The sequence below is a fragment of the Ursus arctos genome, unplaced genomic scaffold (assembly GCF_023065955.2).
Source record: "Ursus arctos isolate Adak ecotype North America unplaced genomic scaffold, UrsArc2.0 scaffold_4, whole genome shotgun sequence".
Taxonomy (NCBI): Eukaryota; Metazoa; Chordata; class Mammalia; order Carnivora; family Ursidae; genus Ursus; species Ursus arctos.
This window is the reverse complement of record NW_026623056.1, coordinates 51,681,661-51,696,978: the sequence shown is the minus strand read 5'-3', so window position 1 is coordinate 51,696,978 and position 15,318 is coordinate 51,681,661. Positions and strand designations below refer to the sequence as shown.

Sequence of the window (15,318 nt, the reverse complement as noted above, 5' to 3'; positions counted from 1 at the left end):
GAGCCAGGACATAAATCCAGGAGGCCTGGCTTGAGCCCTTCAGCCCTGGCCCTGTACTGCCTCTCTAGGAATCATCTTAAAGAAATCACAAGTCACCGACAAGGACACTAACGGATATTAAAGACATTCAGTCTCAAGTATACGAATGTACGGTGCCTGGCACACACAAGACACTAAAATGTATTTTTAAAAATTTGGTGAGTAAACCAATGACCACAGCTTGGGAGTCAATCCTACCATTTGACTCAAAAAGGATCTACAGTATTAAAAGTATCAAGTGGGAAAGAATTAGGTCAGTATGAAAAAAGCTTTGGGAGACATCTTTATAAAGACTACTGGGCTACTCTATTTATAGATCAAGGGTTCTACTTAACAGAGGAAGAATAATTTAATGGCTTCTGAATAGCTCCAAAGAGTTAAGAGAGCTCCCAAAGAGCCTAGTTTATACCAGGGAGGGGCCAGCAGGACCTGGCTCTGTAATTACATCTATACTGTAACTGGAACCATTAGAAAACCAGGGCTTCTCCTTCTGAGGGCCTGAGAAGTATCTCAGGACCATAAGGGTGCACAATTTTTCCATTTCTCCTGGACCTTTAGCTTCTGAATCTGCCAAGTATAGCCTAGTAGAAAGAGATATGAAGTCAAACCTCCTCAATCCAAGTTGTAGTTACAAACTAAATGACTTTAGCTTCTTTATTTGTAAAAGGAGGACTCCCCCAAAAAGTCTTTTGGGAACAGCGTAAAACAACTTATCTGCAAACTTATTTAAATTGCAAAGCAATACACAAGTGTTATTGCTTCACCGACATTGACTTAGGCACAAACAAGGCTCTTAAAACCTGTCTGCTTTAAGTCAGGACTCCCAACTATGTCTGGAGATGCCAAGGAGGACCCCAGAGCGGTAAAAAGGGAAGGTGGAAGCCTCTGCCCTGGCTGGGTACAACCTCCTCTCTGCACTGACCTGACCTCCCCATAAAAACCACAACTGAATGCAGCTGCTAAGACCAGAAGTCCGTGGACGCACCCAACGGAAGGCAAAAACAAACGTGCTTAAGCCCTGCGACATTTCAATTAACATCTTTACAAGTACGGTAGGAAAATGCCTCAGGTTTGGAGTCAGGGGTCCTTATTTTAGCAGCTGTGGAAAAGTCACATCTCGGAACTCCAGTTTTTTCACATGTAAAATAGAGACCACAATGAATGCCCTATTTCGAATGTCTGTTAGAAGGTTCCCAAGTGGGGTGCGTGGGTGGCTCAGTGAGTTAAGCGTCTGACTTCAGCTCGGGTCATATCTCAGGCTCCTGAGATATCTCATTTCCACAGAGAGTTGGCTTCTCCCTCTTCCTCTACTCTTCCCTCTGCACATGCTCTCTCAAATAAATATTAATTTGAATAATAAAAGAAGGTCCAAAAAGTGAACACATGTGATTTGGTAAACTCACCTAGACTCTGACATAGGGATTATCCAAAGAAGGTGAGGAACAACTTAGGGCTCTCTGATTACCTCCTATTCACTCCCAGACCAACTAGATAAGAACCTGTGCACATTCTGAAACCCAATAAACAAGGCACTGTCTACTCTAACAGTCTCTCAACCTAGCCAGGGGTAACTGCCTCTAGACTTTTTCTATCCTGATATTAATATGCACATTCCTAAACACACACACAACACTAAACCTCCTCATAATAAACTATTTAGAACCAGCATACACTGTAAGAGGGTGAGCTCCTATCGGTCTCTCAAGTGGTGGAAAGAGAAAAAGCAGGGTGCATCCCAGTCTGGCCGGGGGCTGAGTTTAGACTGAGAAAGCTCATCCTTCCCACTTTCATAAACCTGGCCAAGAGCGGAGTCAACAAGGCAAAGGAAATACATTCTCGGCCACCTGGAATCAGAGAGGAGAAATGTGCAGATGAGGAGGGAAAAAGCCCAAGGTGATTCTAAAGTACAGAAATGATAGCCACTGAGGACACCACACATATGCCAGATAATAACTCTCTACTGGTTTGTGACCAAATTACACGTAATCAACTTCACTGACCTTTTATGTTCATAGTTATTAGGTGTCTAAAACCCCCTTTTTAAAAAGTGCCGCTTCTAGCCAAGAAAGGAGTCAAGGACTAGCTCAGAGAGAAGCACCGTGGTGTCCATATTTCCTGAATTCAAATCATGACTTGGTCTGGCAAGTTATTTATAAATTCTTTTTGGGTGTCTGGGCCAAAAGGTGGGCATTCCAGGAACACTTCAAGTTCTAACGACTGCCTGAGATGAACTGTCTGGAATCAGGACTTGTACTGAAATATCTAAGAGTACTTACACCTTATCCAGAGCACAAATAGGCTCAAGATCCTTTAGACAAGCGAGGAAAAGGCATGCACTAGATTTGGCGAATGAGTTCAGCCATAGGAAACATTACTGATTATAAACGTGCAATATAGTCTTTGCAGTGCAATGACACCCAATCATGTCCCCGAGTTGTTGGGCGATTCTAACAGTTTAGCCAAAAGATAACACAGGACCTCCTAATTTGGAATGCATTTAAAGAGCAAACAGGTGGGGCGCCTGGGTGGCACAGCGGTTAAGCGTCTGCCTTCGGCTCAGGGCGTGATCCCGGCGTTGTGGGATCGAGCCCCACATCAGGCTCTTCCGCTATGAGCCTGCTTCTTCCTCTCCCACTCCCCCTGCTTGTGTTCCCTCTCTCGCTGGCTGTCTCTATCTCTGTCGAATAAATAAATAAAATCTTTAAAAAAAATAAATAAATAAAGAGCAAACAGGTGGTACCTCTTCTCAAACTGGCAAGACGCTATCACCCAGGTTCATCCCTGAGCTGACCTGTGGCCAAATGTTAGCACTTTAACACATAAAACGAGTCTGTAATGGGGAGCACCTGTTACCTTAAATCTCTGAGGTTGGTGAAACTGAATTGTTGCCCTTTTCTGATCAAAATCTTTTCTCAGCTGAAGGAAGTGCACTTTGCCATCTTTATTTAAAACCTTCTTCTTCCCGTTGACACACCGGCAGACATTTATGTCTCTTCCATAGTACATACCCCGGCTGCATAGACTCTTCAGATCTGACAGCCTGAACAGGGACTGGTAATATGTGGCCACTGCAGGGTCATCTCTCTGAATGAGAAGGGGCTTCTTCTCCCAGAATTCCCTGAAAAAAGTCTCTGTCGTGATGGGTGAGATTAAACTTTCAAAGAGGTCACTGGGGCTTTCAAAATTCAAAGTGAAGGGGGGTCCCCCAGCTGCCTCCATCTTCAACTGCTTACAGGGAACAGGTCCCTCTTCCTTCCCCTTCCCTGTGGGCTTTGCTTTCTTCGGCATCGTTCTGTCCTCAGGACAGAGCAGTGAGGAACGGGACCTACCAAAGAACAAAGCACACACGTGGTTAGGTTTCCTAGGAGTGCCTGTGTTCGTGTTAGCAGATCATGCACACACAGCTTGTGTGACCATTCCACCTTCACGAGAGCTTGAAGTCAATGCCATCTCCTCCAGGATGTGACAGAACCTCAAGCCAGCACCACGTGTTCCAAGACAGGGTTCAGCCTCAAACACCATTCAGATTACATAGTCGTCTAAAGGAAAGCATGTTTTTCTTGTACATAAGCACTAAGTCGTGAAATTCGTTGCTTGTTTACCAGGAGGTATAATGATCCCAAATGAATGGTTCCGCTATCCTGGCAGTTCCTGGTCACAGTTTCAGCCGGTGGCCACTGACACAGCCATCGAAAATCCTGAATTTGGCTTCAGTCAGCACCAGGTCCCAAACCTAATTAGATGTACTCTTGAGTTACAAACACTTGCCTCGAGAACTACCAACAGGGGCCCCCTGCCAGGTGCTCCTCAGCACAGCACCACCCCCAACTGCTGTTCAGGAAGGCGGCCAACGTGCCCTGGGCTGGTGGCGTCACCTGCTGGCTGGAGCAAGAAGCCGCCTGCTCCCAAGTCTCTTCCTCACCACATCAACCTCCTCACTTTTGATTCACAGATTACTGAAAATTACTACTTTATCGGAAACCCTGCCCCCATTTAAAAAAACCAAACGAGTTACAGGCTGCAAAGTAAAAGCTAAAGATAGTTACACCCCATCTTTAAAAACCTTTAACTTTTAAACTAAAAGAAGACAAAATAAAATACCAACATCAGTAACTTCGGACACAGAGCTGCCCCCAAGTTTAACACGCACACTCCTCACCTGGGCGTCTATATCTGAGGCAGGGCTGAGATTCTGCATTTCTAACAAGCTCGCAGGTAACAATGCTGCTGCTGGTCCAGGGACCACATCTGAGGAGCGACACTCCCCAGCATCACTGAGCCTCTCAGAACTGCCCCCAAACCACAACTACTGTCACACTTATAATGCAGCTGTCCTTCACCTGGGGTTCAAGAATGGTACTTCAAATTACATGAATTTCCAGAAACTGCAAGATTCTATTTCAAAGTGTATGTATATCTATGTATTTGGGGGGGTGGGCACATTGATCTCACCCGATTCTTAAAGGAGTCCCTGACCCCTCAAAAAAGACTAAGAACCATTACGCTTATAAAAAAACAATTTTTCCCAGAGTCCAGTAACTTATAGATGTTATGGTTTTGTTTTGTAGGGCTAGCAGAATTGTAGGAACAGTTTTCTGCTCTTTTGTTACTATAACTAAGGTATATTTCAGCTACACTGTGGACTAAGTAGAATTAGTGGTCTGGTCTGGCAAGAAAGAACCCTGGAAATACACGTTACACACTGTGACTAATTTATAAATGAATGCAACTCAATGTAAATTGAACAATTTAGGAAGTGGAAACATCAAAATATACAACTCTAGGTGGCCTCATTTTAGCTTCTAAACTTTGCAGCCATAAACAGATCAAGTGCTTTTGATAGGGAAATGCAGGACCCAGGTGGAAAGCCAACCAACACTAAAAGCTCGCATTGGAGGAATAAGGGTTTAAGCTTAGAAAAAAAAACCAAACTTCGGTGTTTTAGGATATGTCATCCATCAGGATGGCCGAGTGGTTTAAGGCGCCAGACTCAAGCTTCCCTTCCTCGAGGATATGTCATCCGTAAGTCACATTTTCTGAACATGTTCCCTACTCCTCTTGAGTTTCCCAGACCAGTTTGATATCTCAACTAAAGAATCAAGGCTTCAGTGAGACAAAGTACTGCTAGTACTTGGAACCCAGATGTGGTGTAGAAACAAGGAGATATGAAGACAGATTCAGTAAAGAGCGTGGCTAGTTCAGAAGAGTTACTGCCTATCCTTAGAAAGGCCCCGTGTATGGCTATTGTCTGAGAACTTAGACTTCGGGAGCATTCCCACCACCTTTAACTGGTAAGAGTGACTCATGGTGCCTAAATTGTTTGTGCACTCTGATTTATAATGAACACCTGTTTTCCTTCTGGGAGTCTGGAATTTGGGTTGGGGCTTGGTGCCAGGCAGAGGATGCCTATTGTGGTCAGCCCCCAATAAAAACCCTGAGTTCTGAGGTGTCTGATGAGCTTCCCCGGTTGGCAACATTTCATACGTATTGGCACAACTAGTTGCTGGGCCAATTAAGCACCTAGTCTTTTGCTATAATAAATCAGCTGTGAGTCCCAGAAAATCACTGAACCTAGGGTTGGTCTTAGAGACCCCAACACACCGCCCCCAATTTTTTAAAAGTGTCAAATTGCTTCAGAAGGTTTGTATCATTAAGCTACGCTATAATGAAAAAGTAATTTCATATTCAGCCGTATATCTCTTATCTCTCACAACTGGTCAGTTTAAAATTTATTTAAGGGATATGGACAGCAGGAAGGTGCCAATGAAAGGCTTTTCTTTAAGCACAATTTAAGAATACAGTATAAGCACATTCACCAGGAAGTGTGGTTAAACAAAGTGCACAAAATACTTAAGTCAAAAATAAAATCACTTAAAGCATTTTTCCCATCTACAATCACTAATAAAATAAACCCAGCACTGCATAACAAATGCTTTTGTTAGAATATAAATTTCACTATTTATATTGCCAAAAGTTACATCATTTCTTGTTTCTCTATGTTCATATTGAAACGATTTGAGGCTCAGTTAATTGGAAACTGACTTAGAGGTTACTGGGCAAATACTCTATTTCTCTGATTCTCACACTACCCATATTGTAAGACAACCATTCTTTTTAACAGCTTTGGGGGTGGTGGGGAGATGAGATGGCATATTCTACCACATTAAACATGTAAAAATTTTAAGATGCATCACAATTTCAAAGAAAGCAAAAAGTAAAAAAGCCTATCTCAGAATCTAAAAAATATAGTAATTAAACAAGGAAAACCTTTGTCTAGAAAAGTAAAGTCAACACAAGCCTGACCATAAACCTCACAGACCACCCAAACAGAAGTCAGAGTAAATATTTTTATAAAGCTACAGGAAAAAAGGCTTTAAAAAAGCAATTGGGGGGCGCCTGGGTGGCTCAGTCGGTTAAGCGGCTGCCTTCAGCTCATCTAACCCTAACCCTAACCCACATCCGGCTCGCTGCTCAGTGGGGAGCACGCTCCTCCTTCTCCCTCTGCTTCTCCTCTGGCTTGTGCTCTCTCCTCTCTTGCTCACTCTCGGTCTCAAATAAATTAAAATCTTGAAAAAAAAAAAAAAGCAATTTGTATCACTTAATGTATACAAATAGCAAATCAATTTATATACCTGAAACTAATGTTATATATCAATTATATTTCAATTTTTAAAGTAAAAGCAAATGTTTCCAATCTGAGTTGACTATAAACATTAAAGTATAAAAAGATTAAATCAAAACTCAGTTCATATTTTACTAGCTGTCCATAGATTTAAAAAAACTAAACAACTTTAAAGAATGAACTCTACAATAAAATCAATACAGATAACCATTCCACAGCCAATAAATATAAACAGAGCCTTTATATTTGTGAGTGTCCTAACCTTCTTTTCTGTAGTAATATTCACGGACAAAGAAGCCAACCCAGCTTCCTGATGGCAACAGCTATCTGCACATTCCCAGAGCCTAGCACAGAACGTGGCACATGGCTCCCCAAGAAATTTTGCTGAATTTTCCTTTTCCATCTTTTGTAGACAGTTTTAGAGAAAAAAAATCCTCAAAACCCTTACACAAAACAGTGTTGGGGAAAACAAAGTTTTTTCGGGGGGGTGGATTATTCTGACGGCAGCTGTAGCTTGGGTATTCGACTGCACTGTCAGAGCTGAATGGCACATTGGCTCTCAGTGGTTATCACCAACCAGGGGCGGGAGGTGTGTCTTTATAATCTTCACAGCAGTATTTTACAGTGCATCACCAAGAGCACTTGACATGCACATTTCTGGGCCCCATATCAAGCCTATCGGATTAGCACTTCCGGTAGCTGGGGCTTAGAAATCCGCATTAACGTAGTAAATGCTGTACAGGAATTTTAGATTCATTCACATAGAGGATGATAGTCAAATTCTGCTCAAGTAAACGCACACACAGGACAGAAATATTACCTGTAAGGAGGTTACCTGGGCCAACCTAAAACGTTTCTTTTTTTTCCCAACAGAAATGTTTATCCAAAAGGAAAAGTGGTTCTCCTGTTGACCTAAAGCTGTGACTGGTAGTTATCCTTAGTCGTATTTTAAAGAGAAAATAGATGATACCACATTTACGTATTTCGGTGACCCACGACGTTACAAAGGATGAGGACAAAGAGGCAAAACCATCCATCCAAGAGACTGTGGCAGAGGCTGGGAAAACCAAGCTCCTCCACTTAAACGCGAGTCCGGTGAAATCAATGGCCTGGCGCCTAATTTACAGTTAATTAGTGGACTAATCACATCCTGTGACTCCCAGGCCCCTCCTTCCTGAAAACACAGTGAACAACCTGGCCCTGCTAACCTGTTGGACAACCCACTGTCGGGCTGCCACGCTAGTCACACTTGCTGAGGCAACTGCAAGTGGAAGCTGGAATTTTAAAGTCAGGGCGGGACAAGAGGGCCGCAGCTGCCCTGCCCCGCAGCCCGGGCTGCAGGCTCCGCAGCTGTAAAGCTTGGCTCCTAGGCCCGACCTGACGCCAGAAGCACAACCCACGTGGAGGCCGCGCTCCCAGGCAGCCCGCCGCGGGGGCCAGCGCGAGCGTCACCCTCCCTACCGAGCCCCCAAACTTTCCGAGCGCTCGTCCCCAGTCTCCAGACCACCGGCGGCTCACGGGGGCCTCTCGGTGCCCAGGTCACTCGTGACCCTACCCCTCCATCCGGGCAGCAACAGACCCGGCGTGTCCTCCCTGCCCCGGTCCCCGGAATCATGGAGCGCGTCAGCGCGCGTCCGCGGTGCCGAAAGCACCACCGCCCGCCAGCCCGGGCCCAGCGGTCCCGAGGCTCCCGGGGGCTCGGCTCGGCTCTCAGGTCTCCCCCCAGACCCCACCCACACCCGCGCTCTGGCGCCGGGAGGGCGCTCACGACCCCGCCGACGACAGCACGGGACAGCGGGCGGACACCACTCCACTCACCCGGCTCGGCCTGTTGCGCGCGGCCGCGAGCGGGCGGGGCGGCGGCTGGGGGCGGGGCGGGGCGGGGCGTGGCGGGCGGCGTGCGCACGCTGAGGGGCGGCCTGCTCCGGCTCCGGCTCCCGCGGCCGCCTCCCCGCCCCTCCGGGCCGTAAGGGTGGTGCGTGCTTCTGCGCCAAAGGGTACCGGCTGGGGTTCCGTGTTCACTCCCGCAAGTTTTTCCCTTTAGTGTTAAAGGACATAACGTGGTTCTTGGTTTTGTTTTTGTTTTTGTTTTTGAATTGGGGGCGGGATGAGCCTTTGGATTTGGGGCAACAGTTCTAGTACGACAGAGTTCTTTTTATGAATGGGGAAACCGAGGCCCAGAGAGGAGAGGTGAACTGCCCAAGTTGAGGGAGCAAGAGGTCCAGGTTCTCCTACTGCTTTCTTTTGGGCTCTCAGCTATGCTGTGCTGTTTTGTATTGTCAACTGTAATTTATATCGCGTTGCTCCCTGAGTCAGAGTAAATCCTGATTTAAAAGGATACTGGAAATTCTTTGAGACTGTAGCTATGGAAGAGAAGAACAAAAGCAATTATTGAATTTCGGCCTAAGGTTCTATTTCTGACTCATTATTGGAAACGTTTGGGTGGAGAGGCTGGACCAACTGGGCACGGGGTTCAAGGGCACATCTCTGCTCTGGCCTGTGTCCTTTGCTCTGTAGACACCCAAAGAGGACCCAAAGGAAATTATTTCATTCTGTCAAGATGATTGAGACTAATGCCTATTTCTGATTATCAGGTGACATGGGAGCAGATGGAAACAAAGTACACCCTTGTCTAACACTTGTCCAAAACTAACAATAACAGCAAAGCTTGAATTGAGTGCTTGCTGGCACGGACTATGCCAGGTGTTTCGTGTACTGCTCACTTCATTCTCACCACAACCTTGTGCTTATCTCAATTTACAGTTGGGGAAACGGAGTCTGGAGAGGTTAACTTGCACAGGATCACATTTAGATCTGGAAGATCTAAGTCTTTCAGGAAAGACTTTCTCAGAAAGATCTGTCTTTCAGAAAAGACTACAAAAAAAATCCCTCTCATCCACTTGACATTATATTGGTAATATACGTTGCTTTTTATTTTGACTACATAACATCTACTCAAGATAATGTAAGCACAGTGTTGATGTTACAAGGATTCAGGAAATGGTAAATTCTTACCCATGTCCATTACACAGAAAAGCAGTACTCTGTGTTTGTCATAAAGAAAAGTTTCAGTGTCAACACAAAAAACCATTTCCCAGAATACAGAATAGCCCCTAGGATGTCTAACTAAACAAAAGTACATATTGAAGTCAGCTCTTCTAGGGAAAATCATACATCTTGTATAGGAGCTCCCCTGGTGCAAAATTAGTCTTTCAATGTGTTCTCTCTGATATTTTCATTATAATCCAGATTTCTTAACATGGAAAGCAAAACAAAACAAAACGAAAGTCATGCTCATTCCTTTAGACCTAAACACAGTGGCTGGCACATCTAGAAGGAAAAGGAGGAGGGAGAGAAAGTGAGGAAAAGGAGGGGAGGGGAGAGAAGAGCTTCCAGCATCTATGGCATTCCTAACATACTGTTTGAGTCATTTCTTTTTTCATCTTTTGCTTTTAGTCCATTGAGTTTAAAGTTCTTCCAGAGGACAAGAAGCAGACTACTGCGCAGTTTTCCTACTTATCTATTCCCGAGTCATTAAGAAGTCAGTTACTTTGTGTCTGTAATCCATTTCCTCATGAAAACAAAGTCATAGGTAGCTGAGTCGCAGATGGCTCAGGGACCCAGACCTGCCCAGGGAAGCCTGCAGAAGCCCCCAGATATCTGCATCAATAGACTAGAGATCCTCCTGTGCAGCCTGCGAGCAAGATGGCAAGATGACAGGAGCAAGCAGAGGACTCCGTCCTTATCTTGTCTTAGACGGAAACCCTGCAATAGACTTGTCTAGGATTCTTACAAAAATAAACTTTACTCCTGCAGGGGTGCTTTATGTTTATGCCCTTTGCGTTGCTTCATTAAAAGACTCCTTTCAAAGCCAAGTTTGTCTTCCTCTCCTGTGATCTCCTAGGCTGTTCCTCCTACAGAGCGTTAGGGTTTAGCCACCTCACTGTGACTCCCCACCGGGGAGCCTGTCTGGGCGTGAGGCTGCAGCAGCACATCTCTGTCCTTCCCCCACCTCCAATCAGGATGGTGCTGGGCACAAAGAATCTTAGAATCATGGTGTGTGAGTGTACTATTTAAGGTTACTGGATCTCACTCAGGGAGGAGATGCCCAGGATATGAACTTAGCTTCCTCTTTTTGCTAATGCTCAGTTCTTCACTTATAAAGTGAGATTGAACCAGGTAATTCTGTGTTATCCCTATTGGCTCTCAAATTCTATACGCCTAAGGGTCTGTGCACCAATTTCCACAGGGTATTAGGAGAAAAATCAGTCTGATTGGAGTCACTCATTCAATCTATAAACATTGAGGAGCTTGTAAAGTGACTAATATTTGTAGTAGGAATTTTTGTTTTCAAACTTCCTTTTATTTTATAGAGTTATCATATTGCAGAATTCCGGGAAGCACAGATATTATTTTAAACTGTGTGAGCAGTGCCCCTATGTATTTGTTATTCACTTTGGTCCAGAAAAGATCTAACTAATTGCTTTCTTATATATGATTTTATTTAATATCTATGCCATTATTATTATCATCCTAACTTTTGCAAACAATATATCTAATATAAGGAAACCAAAGCATCGCCAGCTTAAATAACTTGCTCAAAGTTATACAACCATTGGATGGCAGATCTGGGACTTAAATCAAAATCCCATGCTGCCTATTGACTAATCCTCTTTTTGGACCTCATTTTCTCATCTGTAAAAATGGTTAGTTCTGCTGTTTGTCCAACTCACAAAGCTGCTGTGAGTCTCGGGTGAGACAGGGTAGGCAGAAGAGTGTTAAAATGTAAACCGTTATTCACCTGAGAGGCATTATTGTTAAATCCATTACAACATCTTGAACATGATCCATAGAATGAATTAAATGCAACTGAACCTTTACACGTATATGTTTCACTTCGTTGACTACACTCATCCAAGAAGTCACCTTCTAACTGAGCCATATTGTCATGGAATAATCTTGGTTGGACTTACAGCAACTTCAGAAGCGCCACACTTTCTTTTAATGGCCCATGCTGAGGTATTCCAAAATTATAGTCGCGATACATCTCATTGAAAGCAATCTAATTAACCTGAAAAAAGTATACAATTACTGTTTGGCATTATATTTTACATAGTTCTATAACCATGTTTTAAACTCTTCGGAGCCATGGGGTACCTGGGTGACTTAGTCAGTTGAGTGTCTGACTCTTGGTTTTGGCTAAGGTCATAACCCCAGGGTCCTGAGATCTAGCCCCACACTGGACTCCATGCTCAGCAGGGAGTCTGCTGAGGATTCCCTCCCTTCCTCTCCGCCTCCCCTGACTCGTGCGCCCTTGTGCATTCCCTCACTCTCTCTCTCTAAAAATAAATTAATAAATCTTAAATAAATAGATAAACTCTTTGGAGCCAGGAAATTGCTTTCATTTGTTCTGAAAACTAGGACAGATCTTTGCATAGTGTAGTTACTCAATGTTCACAGAATTGGATTGGGTTAGTGTTCCCATTTTCTTGTCTTGCTTACAGTCTAATCTCTTTTACAGCCTACACCTATAGGAAAGTCAGTGATAGGCTGTTTAACTTTTTAAATTAAATGATACTCCAGACATCCGTTCTTCGATAGCCAAGCACTTGCAGATTAAAATACACCCTGGTTTTGGCCAGTGACTCTTTTCCTCAGAGATGTTTTGTTGCTTAATATGTTACCCATAAACACCGAAACAAACTTGTCCATGATTCTTATAAAAATAAGATATACTCCTGCACAGGTGTTTTGTGTTCATACTCCTTGGATTGCTTTGTTAAAAAAGAAGCAGGCTCCTACTGAAAGTGTTTCCCAGGAGACTAGCACAGCATGTATAGATGAGTGAGAGGACCTCACATTGTGATGGCACATTCTTTTACTTATCTTCCTTTAAAATTTTTATCATAATGACCAATCAATTGATCTCTAAGGTGGCAGTAGTTGGGAACTGACAGATCTACTAATGAATCTTTTTCAACTTTCAACGAAGAGGAAAATATACCTTACATAAACTGTTTCTGAATGTAGAAAAGGAAAATAACCCTTTCAAAAAAAAGAAAATTAGAGGGGCGCCTGGGTAGCACAGTCGTTAAGCGTCTGCCTTTGGCTCAGGGCGTGATCCCAGCGTTCCAGGATCGAGTCCCACATCGGGCTCCTCGGCTGGGAGCCTGCTTCTTCCTCTCCCTCTCCCCTGCTGTGTTCCCTCTCTCACTGGCTGTCTCTCTGTCACATAAATAAATAAAATCTTTAAAAAAAAAAGAAAAGAAAATTAGAGACTCCTGTTATTTATAAAAATAGACGTGTAAACTTTGGCATGGATGGAAAAGGAGCATGAACTCACATGGGGCCATTCAGAGATCCCAGGGTTAACTTGAATGAACCACAGTGTGTAGCCCTCCAAAGAACCTTCACCAGAATCCCTTGAAAGCTTCAATATGTGAACACCTGCCACTAGGAACAGCCACATAATTGGTGGGGCCGAGTGCAAAATGAACTCCTTGTTCCAAAAGCAGGGGGAAGTGCTGTTAAAGATACTAAAATATAGAATGATTTCTTTCCTTTGCAGTTTCCCTCTTCACTCTAATGGTGGTGTTTTTATTTGCAATCCAATGTCATGTTGTAGGAAACACAGGGGTACTGGAGAGGCGAGTGCACACATTCACAGGCACGGCGGGGGGGGAGGGGGCTGCAGTGCCACTCGGCATCCACAGATGCACAGAAACACATGGCTCACAGGCTCCTGAGTACCCCTCCTGCTAACCACTGGACCAACACTGCTGTGCCCAGGCCAGGGGCGGGGAAATCAATCTTCCTGACACACTGATCAGGGCCCCAACCCAAAGCAGACTGGCCAAACTCAGGAGGGAGAGGCTTGCACCAGTCCGGGCACTCTTCAAACACAGCATGGCAGGGCCGCCAGGCCAGGGCAGGGAAATGCTTGGGATGTGTGGATATGCAGGGGGCAGCGTGGGTCTCAGGTGGGGCTGGAAGAGGGAAGCAGGAAAGTGAAGTCCAGAACGCATCCCACAGGACAGGAAGCAGAACTGCTCATGCCAGGCCCTGGTATGTGCACCATTGTTCCAACAGACTTCACTTACAAAACACGTTCAAAGATTACATTATGAAGAATTTCAAAATGGCAACTGCAGAACATTAACCCCCATGGGTGAAGCCTTGTGTGAGGATACTGGTTTCATGCCCACGAAACCAGGCCTACCTGCCCACCCAGAGGACATCAACCAACCAAAAGAACTAACATATGTATCATTTAAGTTAAAAGACATTTGCCAGCTCTTTCCCTGATCCTCCCCACCCACTCGTTGCCCCTGAACCTGGTGGAATGGAGGGGGTAGAAGAGAGGCATGTACTAGACCAGATTTTACCTTCTTCCTGGTACAATTTCCACAGTTCAGGGGTTAAGCCTAAGGTGGAAAAAGTGAAAACACACTTAAATCAGGTTTATACCTGAAAATGAATCTCCATCATCAAAGTGAATGGTTTGTCTGTATGTATGTGTATCTATATGTGGTTGTTGATTGATTGGCTGATTGATCAATAACTCAAAGTATCCAAAAAGCTGTGGGATCTACCTGAGATGCCAGCAAGGGGCAGAGAAGTAGTAGCCAATAAAGCATATTAAACAGGGGCGCCTGGGTGGCTCAGTTGTTAAGCATCTGCCTTCAGCTCAGGGCGTGATCCCAGGGTCCTGGGATCGAGTTCCGCACCAGGCTCCTCCACTGGGAGCCTGCTTCTTCCTCTCCCACTCCCCCTGCTTGTGTTGCCTCTCTTGCTCGCTGTCTCTCTCTCTGTCAAATAAATAAATAAAATCTTAAAAAAAGCATATTAAACAGCCATTGATTAAAAATAAAGTCATAGTCTATCTGTACCGCAACAAGTTCAGATTATTCCATATAAAATACGGTTCAGCTATATAATAAATGGTTAATCCACATGAATCAAGCAGAAATTCCACCACTAAATTTACTGCATAAAAGAGGTAAGTGATAACGTCATGAGAGAATCAAATGATCCTAATAACTTGAATAATTTGATTATTTCGGTAAGGATAGCATATTACATTGATTATGTGGTGACCAACATGCAATTAATTACTTTGGTTGCTCAAAGACACACCATCTTTTGTACAAATGAGCAATAATCATCTGATTGCATTAATCTAGACCAGGATATTATCCAAAATAATAAAATATAATTAATTCTACCTTCAAATCCAAATCTTCCCTTAAGACACACACTACGGAACTCCACATTTTATGAATCAACAGCATTTTAGCTCCTACCATTCTCTTTCTTTTGCCTTATTTTTCTCTCCTGCTTCAAATTCACATTATCTATTTATTTATTTATTTATTTATTTATTTATTTAGACAGAGACAGACAGCCAGCAAGAGTGAACACAAGCAGGGGGAGTGGGAGAGGAAGAAGCAGGCTTCTAGCGGAGGAGCCTGATGTGGGGCTCGATCCCGGAACGCCAGGATCACGCCCTGAGCCGAAGGCAGACGCTTAACGACTGCGCCACCCAGGCGCCCCTGCATTATCTTTTTAAGTCACATTAAATTATTAGAGCTCATTTTCACAAAACCATCTCTCTCTTCACTACGTACCTGAACTGCATATTCATTTAAAAGCTCTTT

The 15,318-nt window shown here is 44.1% G+C and overlaps 1 protein-coding gene across 11 annotated transcripts in view; it reads right to left on the bottom strand.

Moving 5' to 3' along the window:
* RIOX2 (ribosomal oxygenase 2) overlaps positions 1–8,529 on the bottom strand; it is a 40,047-nt gene extending 31,518 nt beyond the window's left edge. For 4 of the 11 annotated variants that reach the window (XR_006408737.3, XR_008957407.1, XM_048214855.2 and 1 more), the window contains exons 1-2: positions 8,480–8,529; positions 2,893–3,364 (exon numbers count right to left, since the gene is read on the bottom strand). Coding sequence is in view for 4 of the 11 variants with exons in the window: in XM_048214855.2 (XP_048070812.1) it covers positions 2,893–3,327 (435 nt within the window). In the remaining 7 variants the exon portion in view is untranslated. Of the gene's footprint in view, positions 1–2,892; positions 3,365–4,198; positions 5,874–7,481; positions 8,176–8,216; positions 8,380–8,479 lie in introns of those variants that run through there. The other 7 variants (XR_008957403.1, XR_008957404.1, XR_008957405.1 and 4 more) reach the window with 4 other exon arrangements.
* Between the last annotated feature and the right edge of the window lie 6,789 nt (positions 8,530–15,318).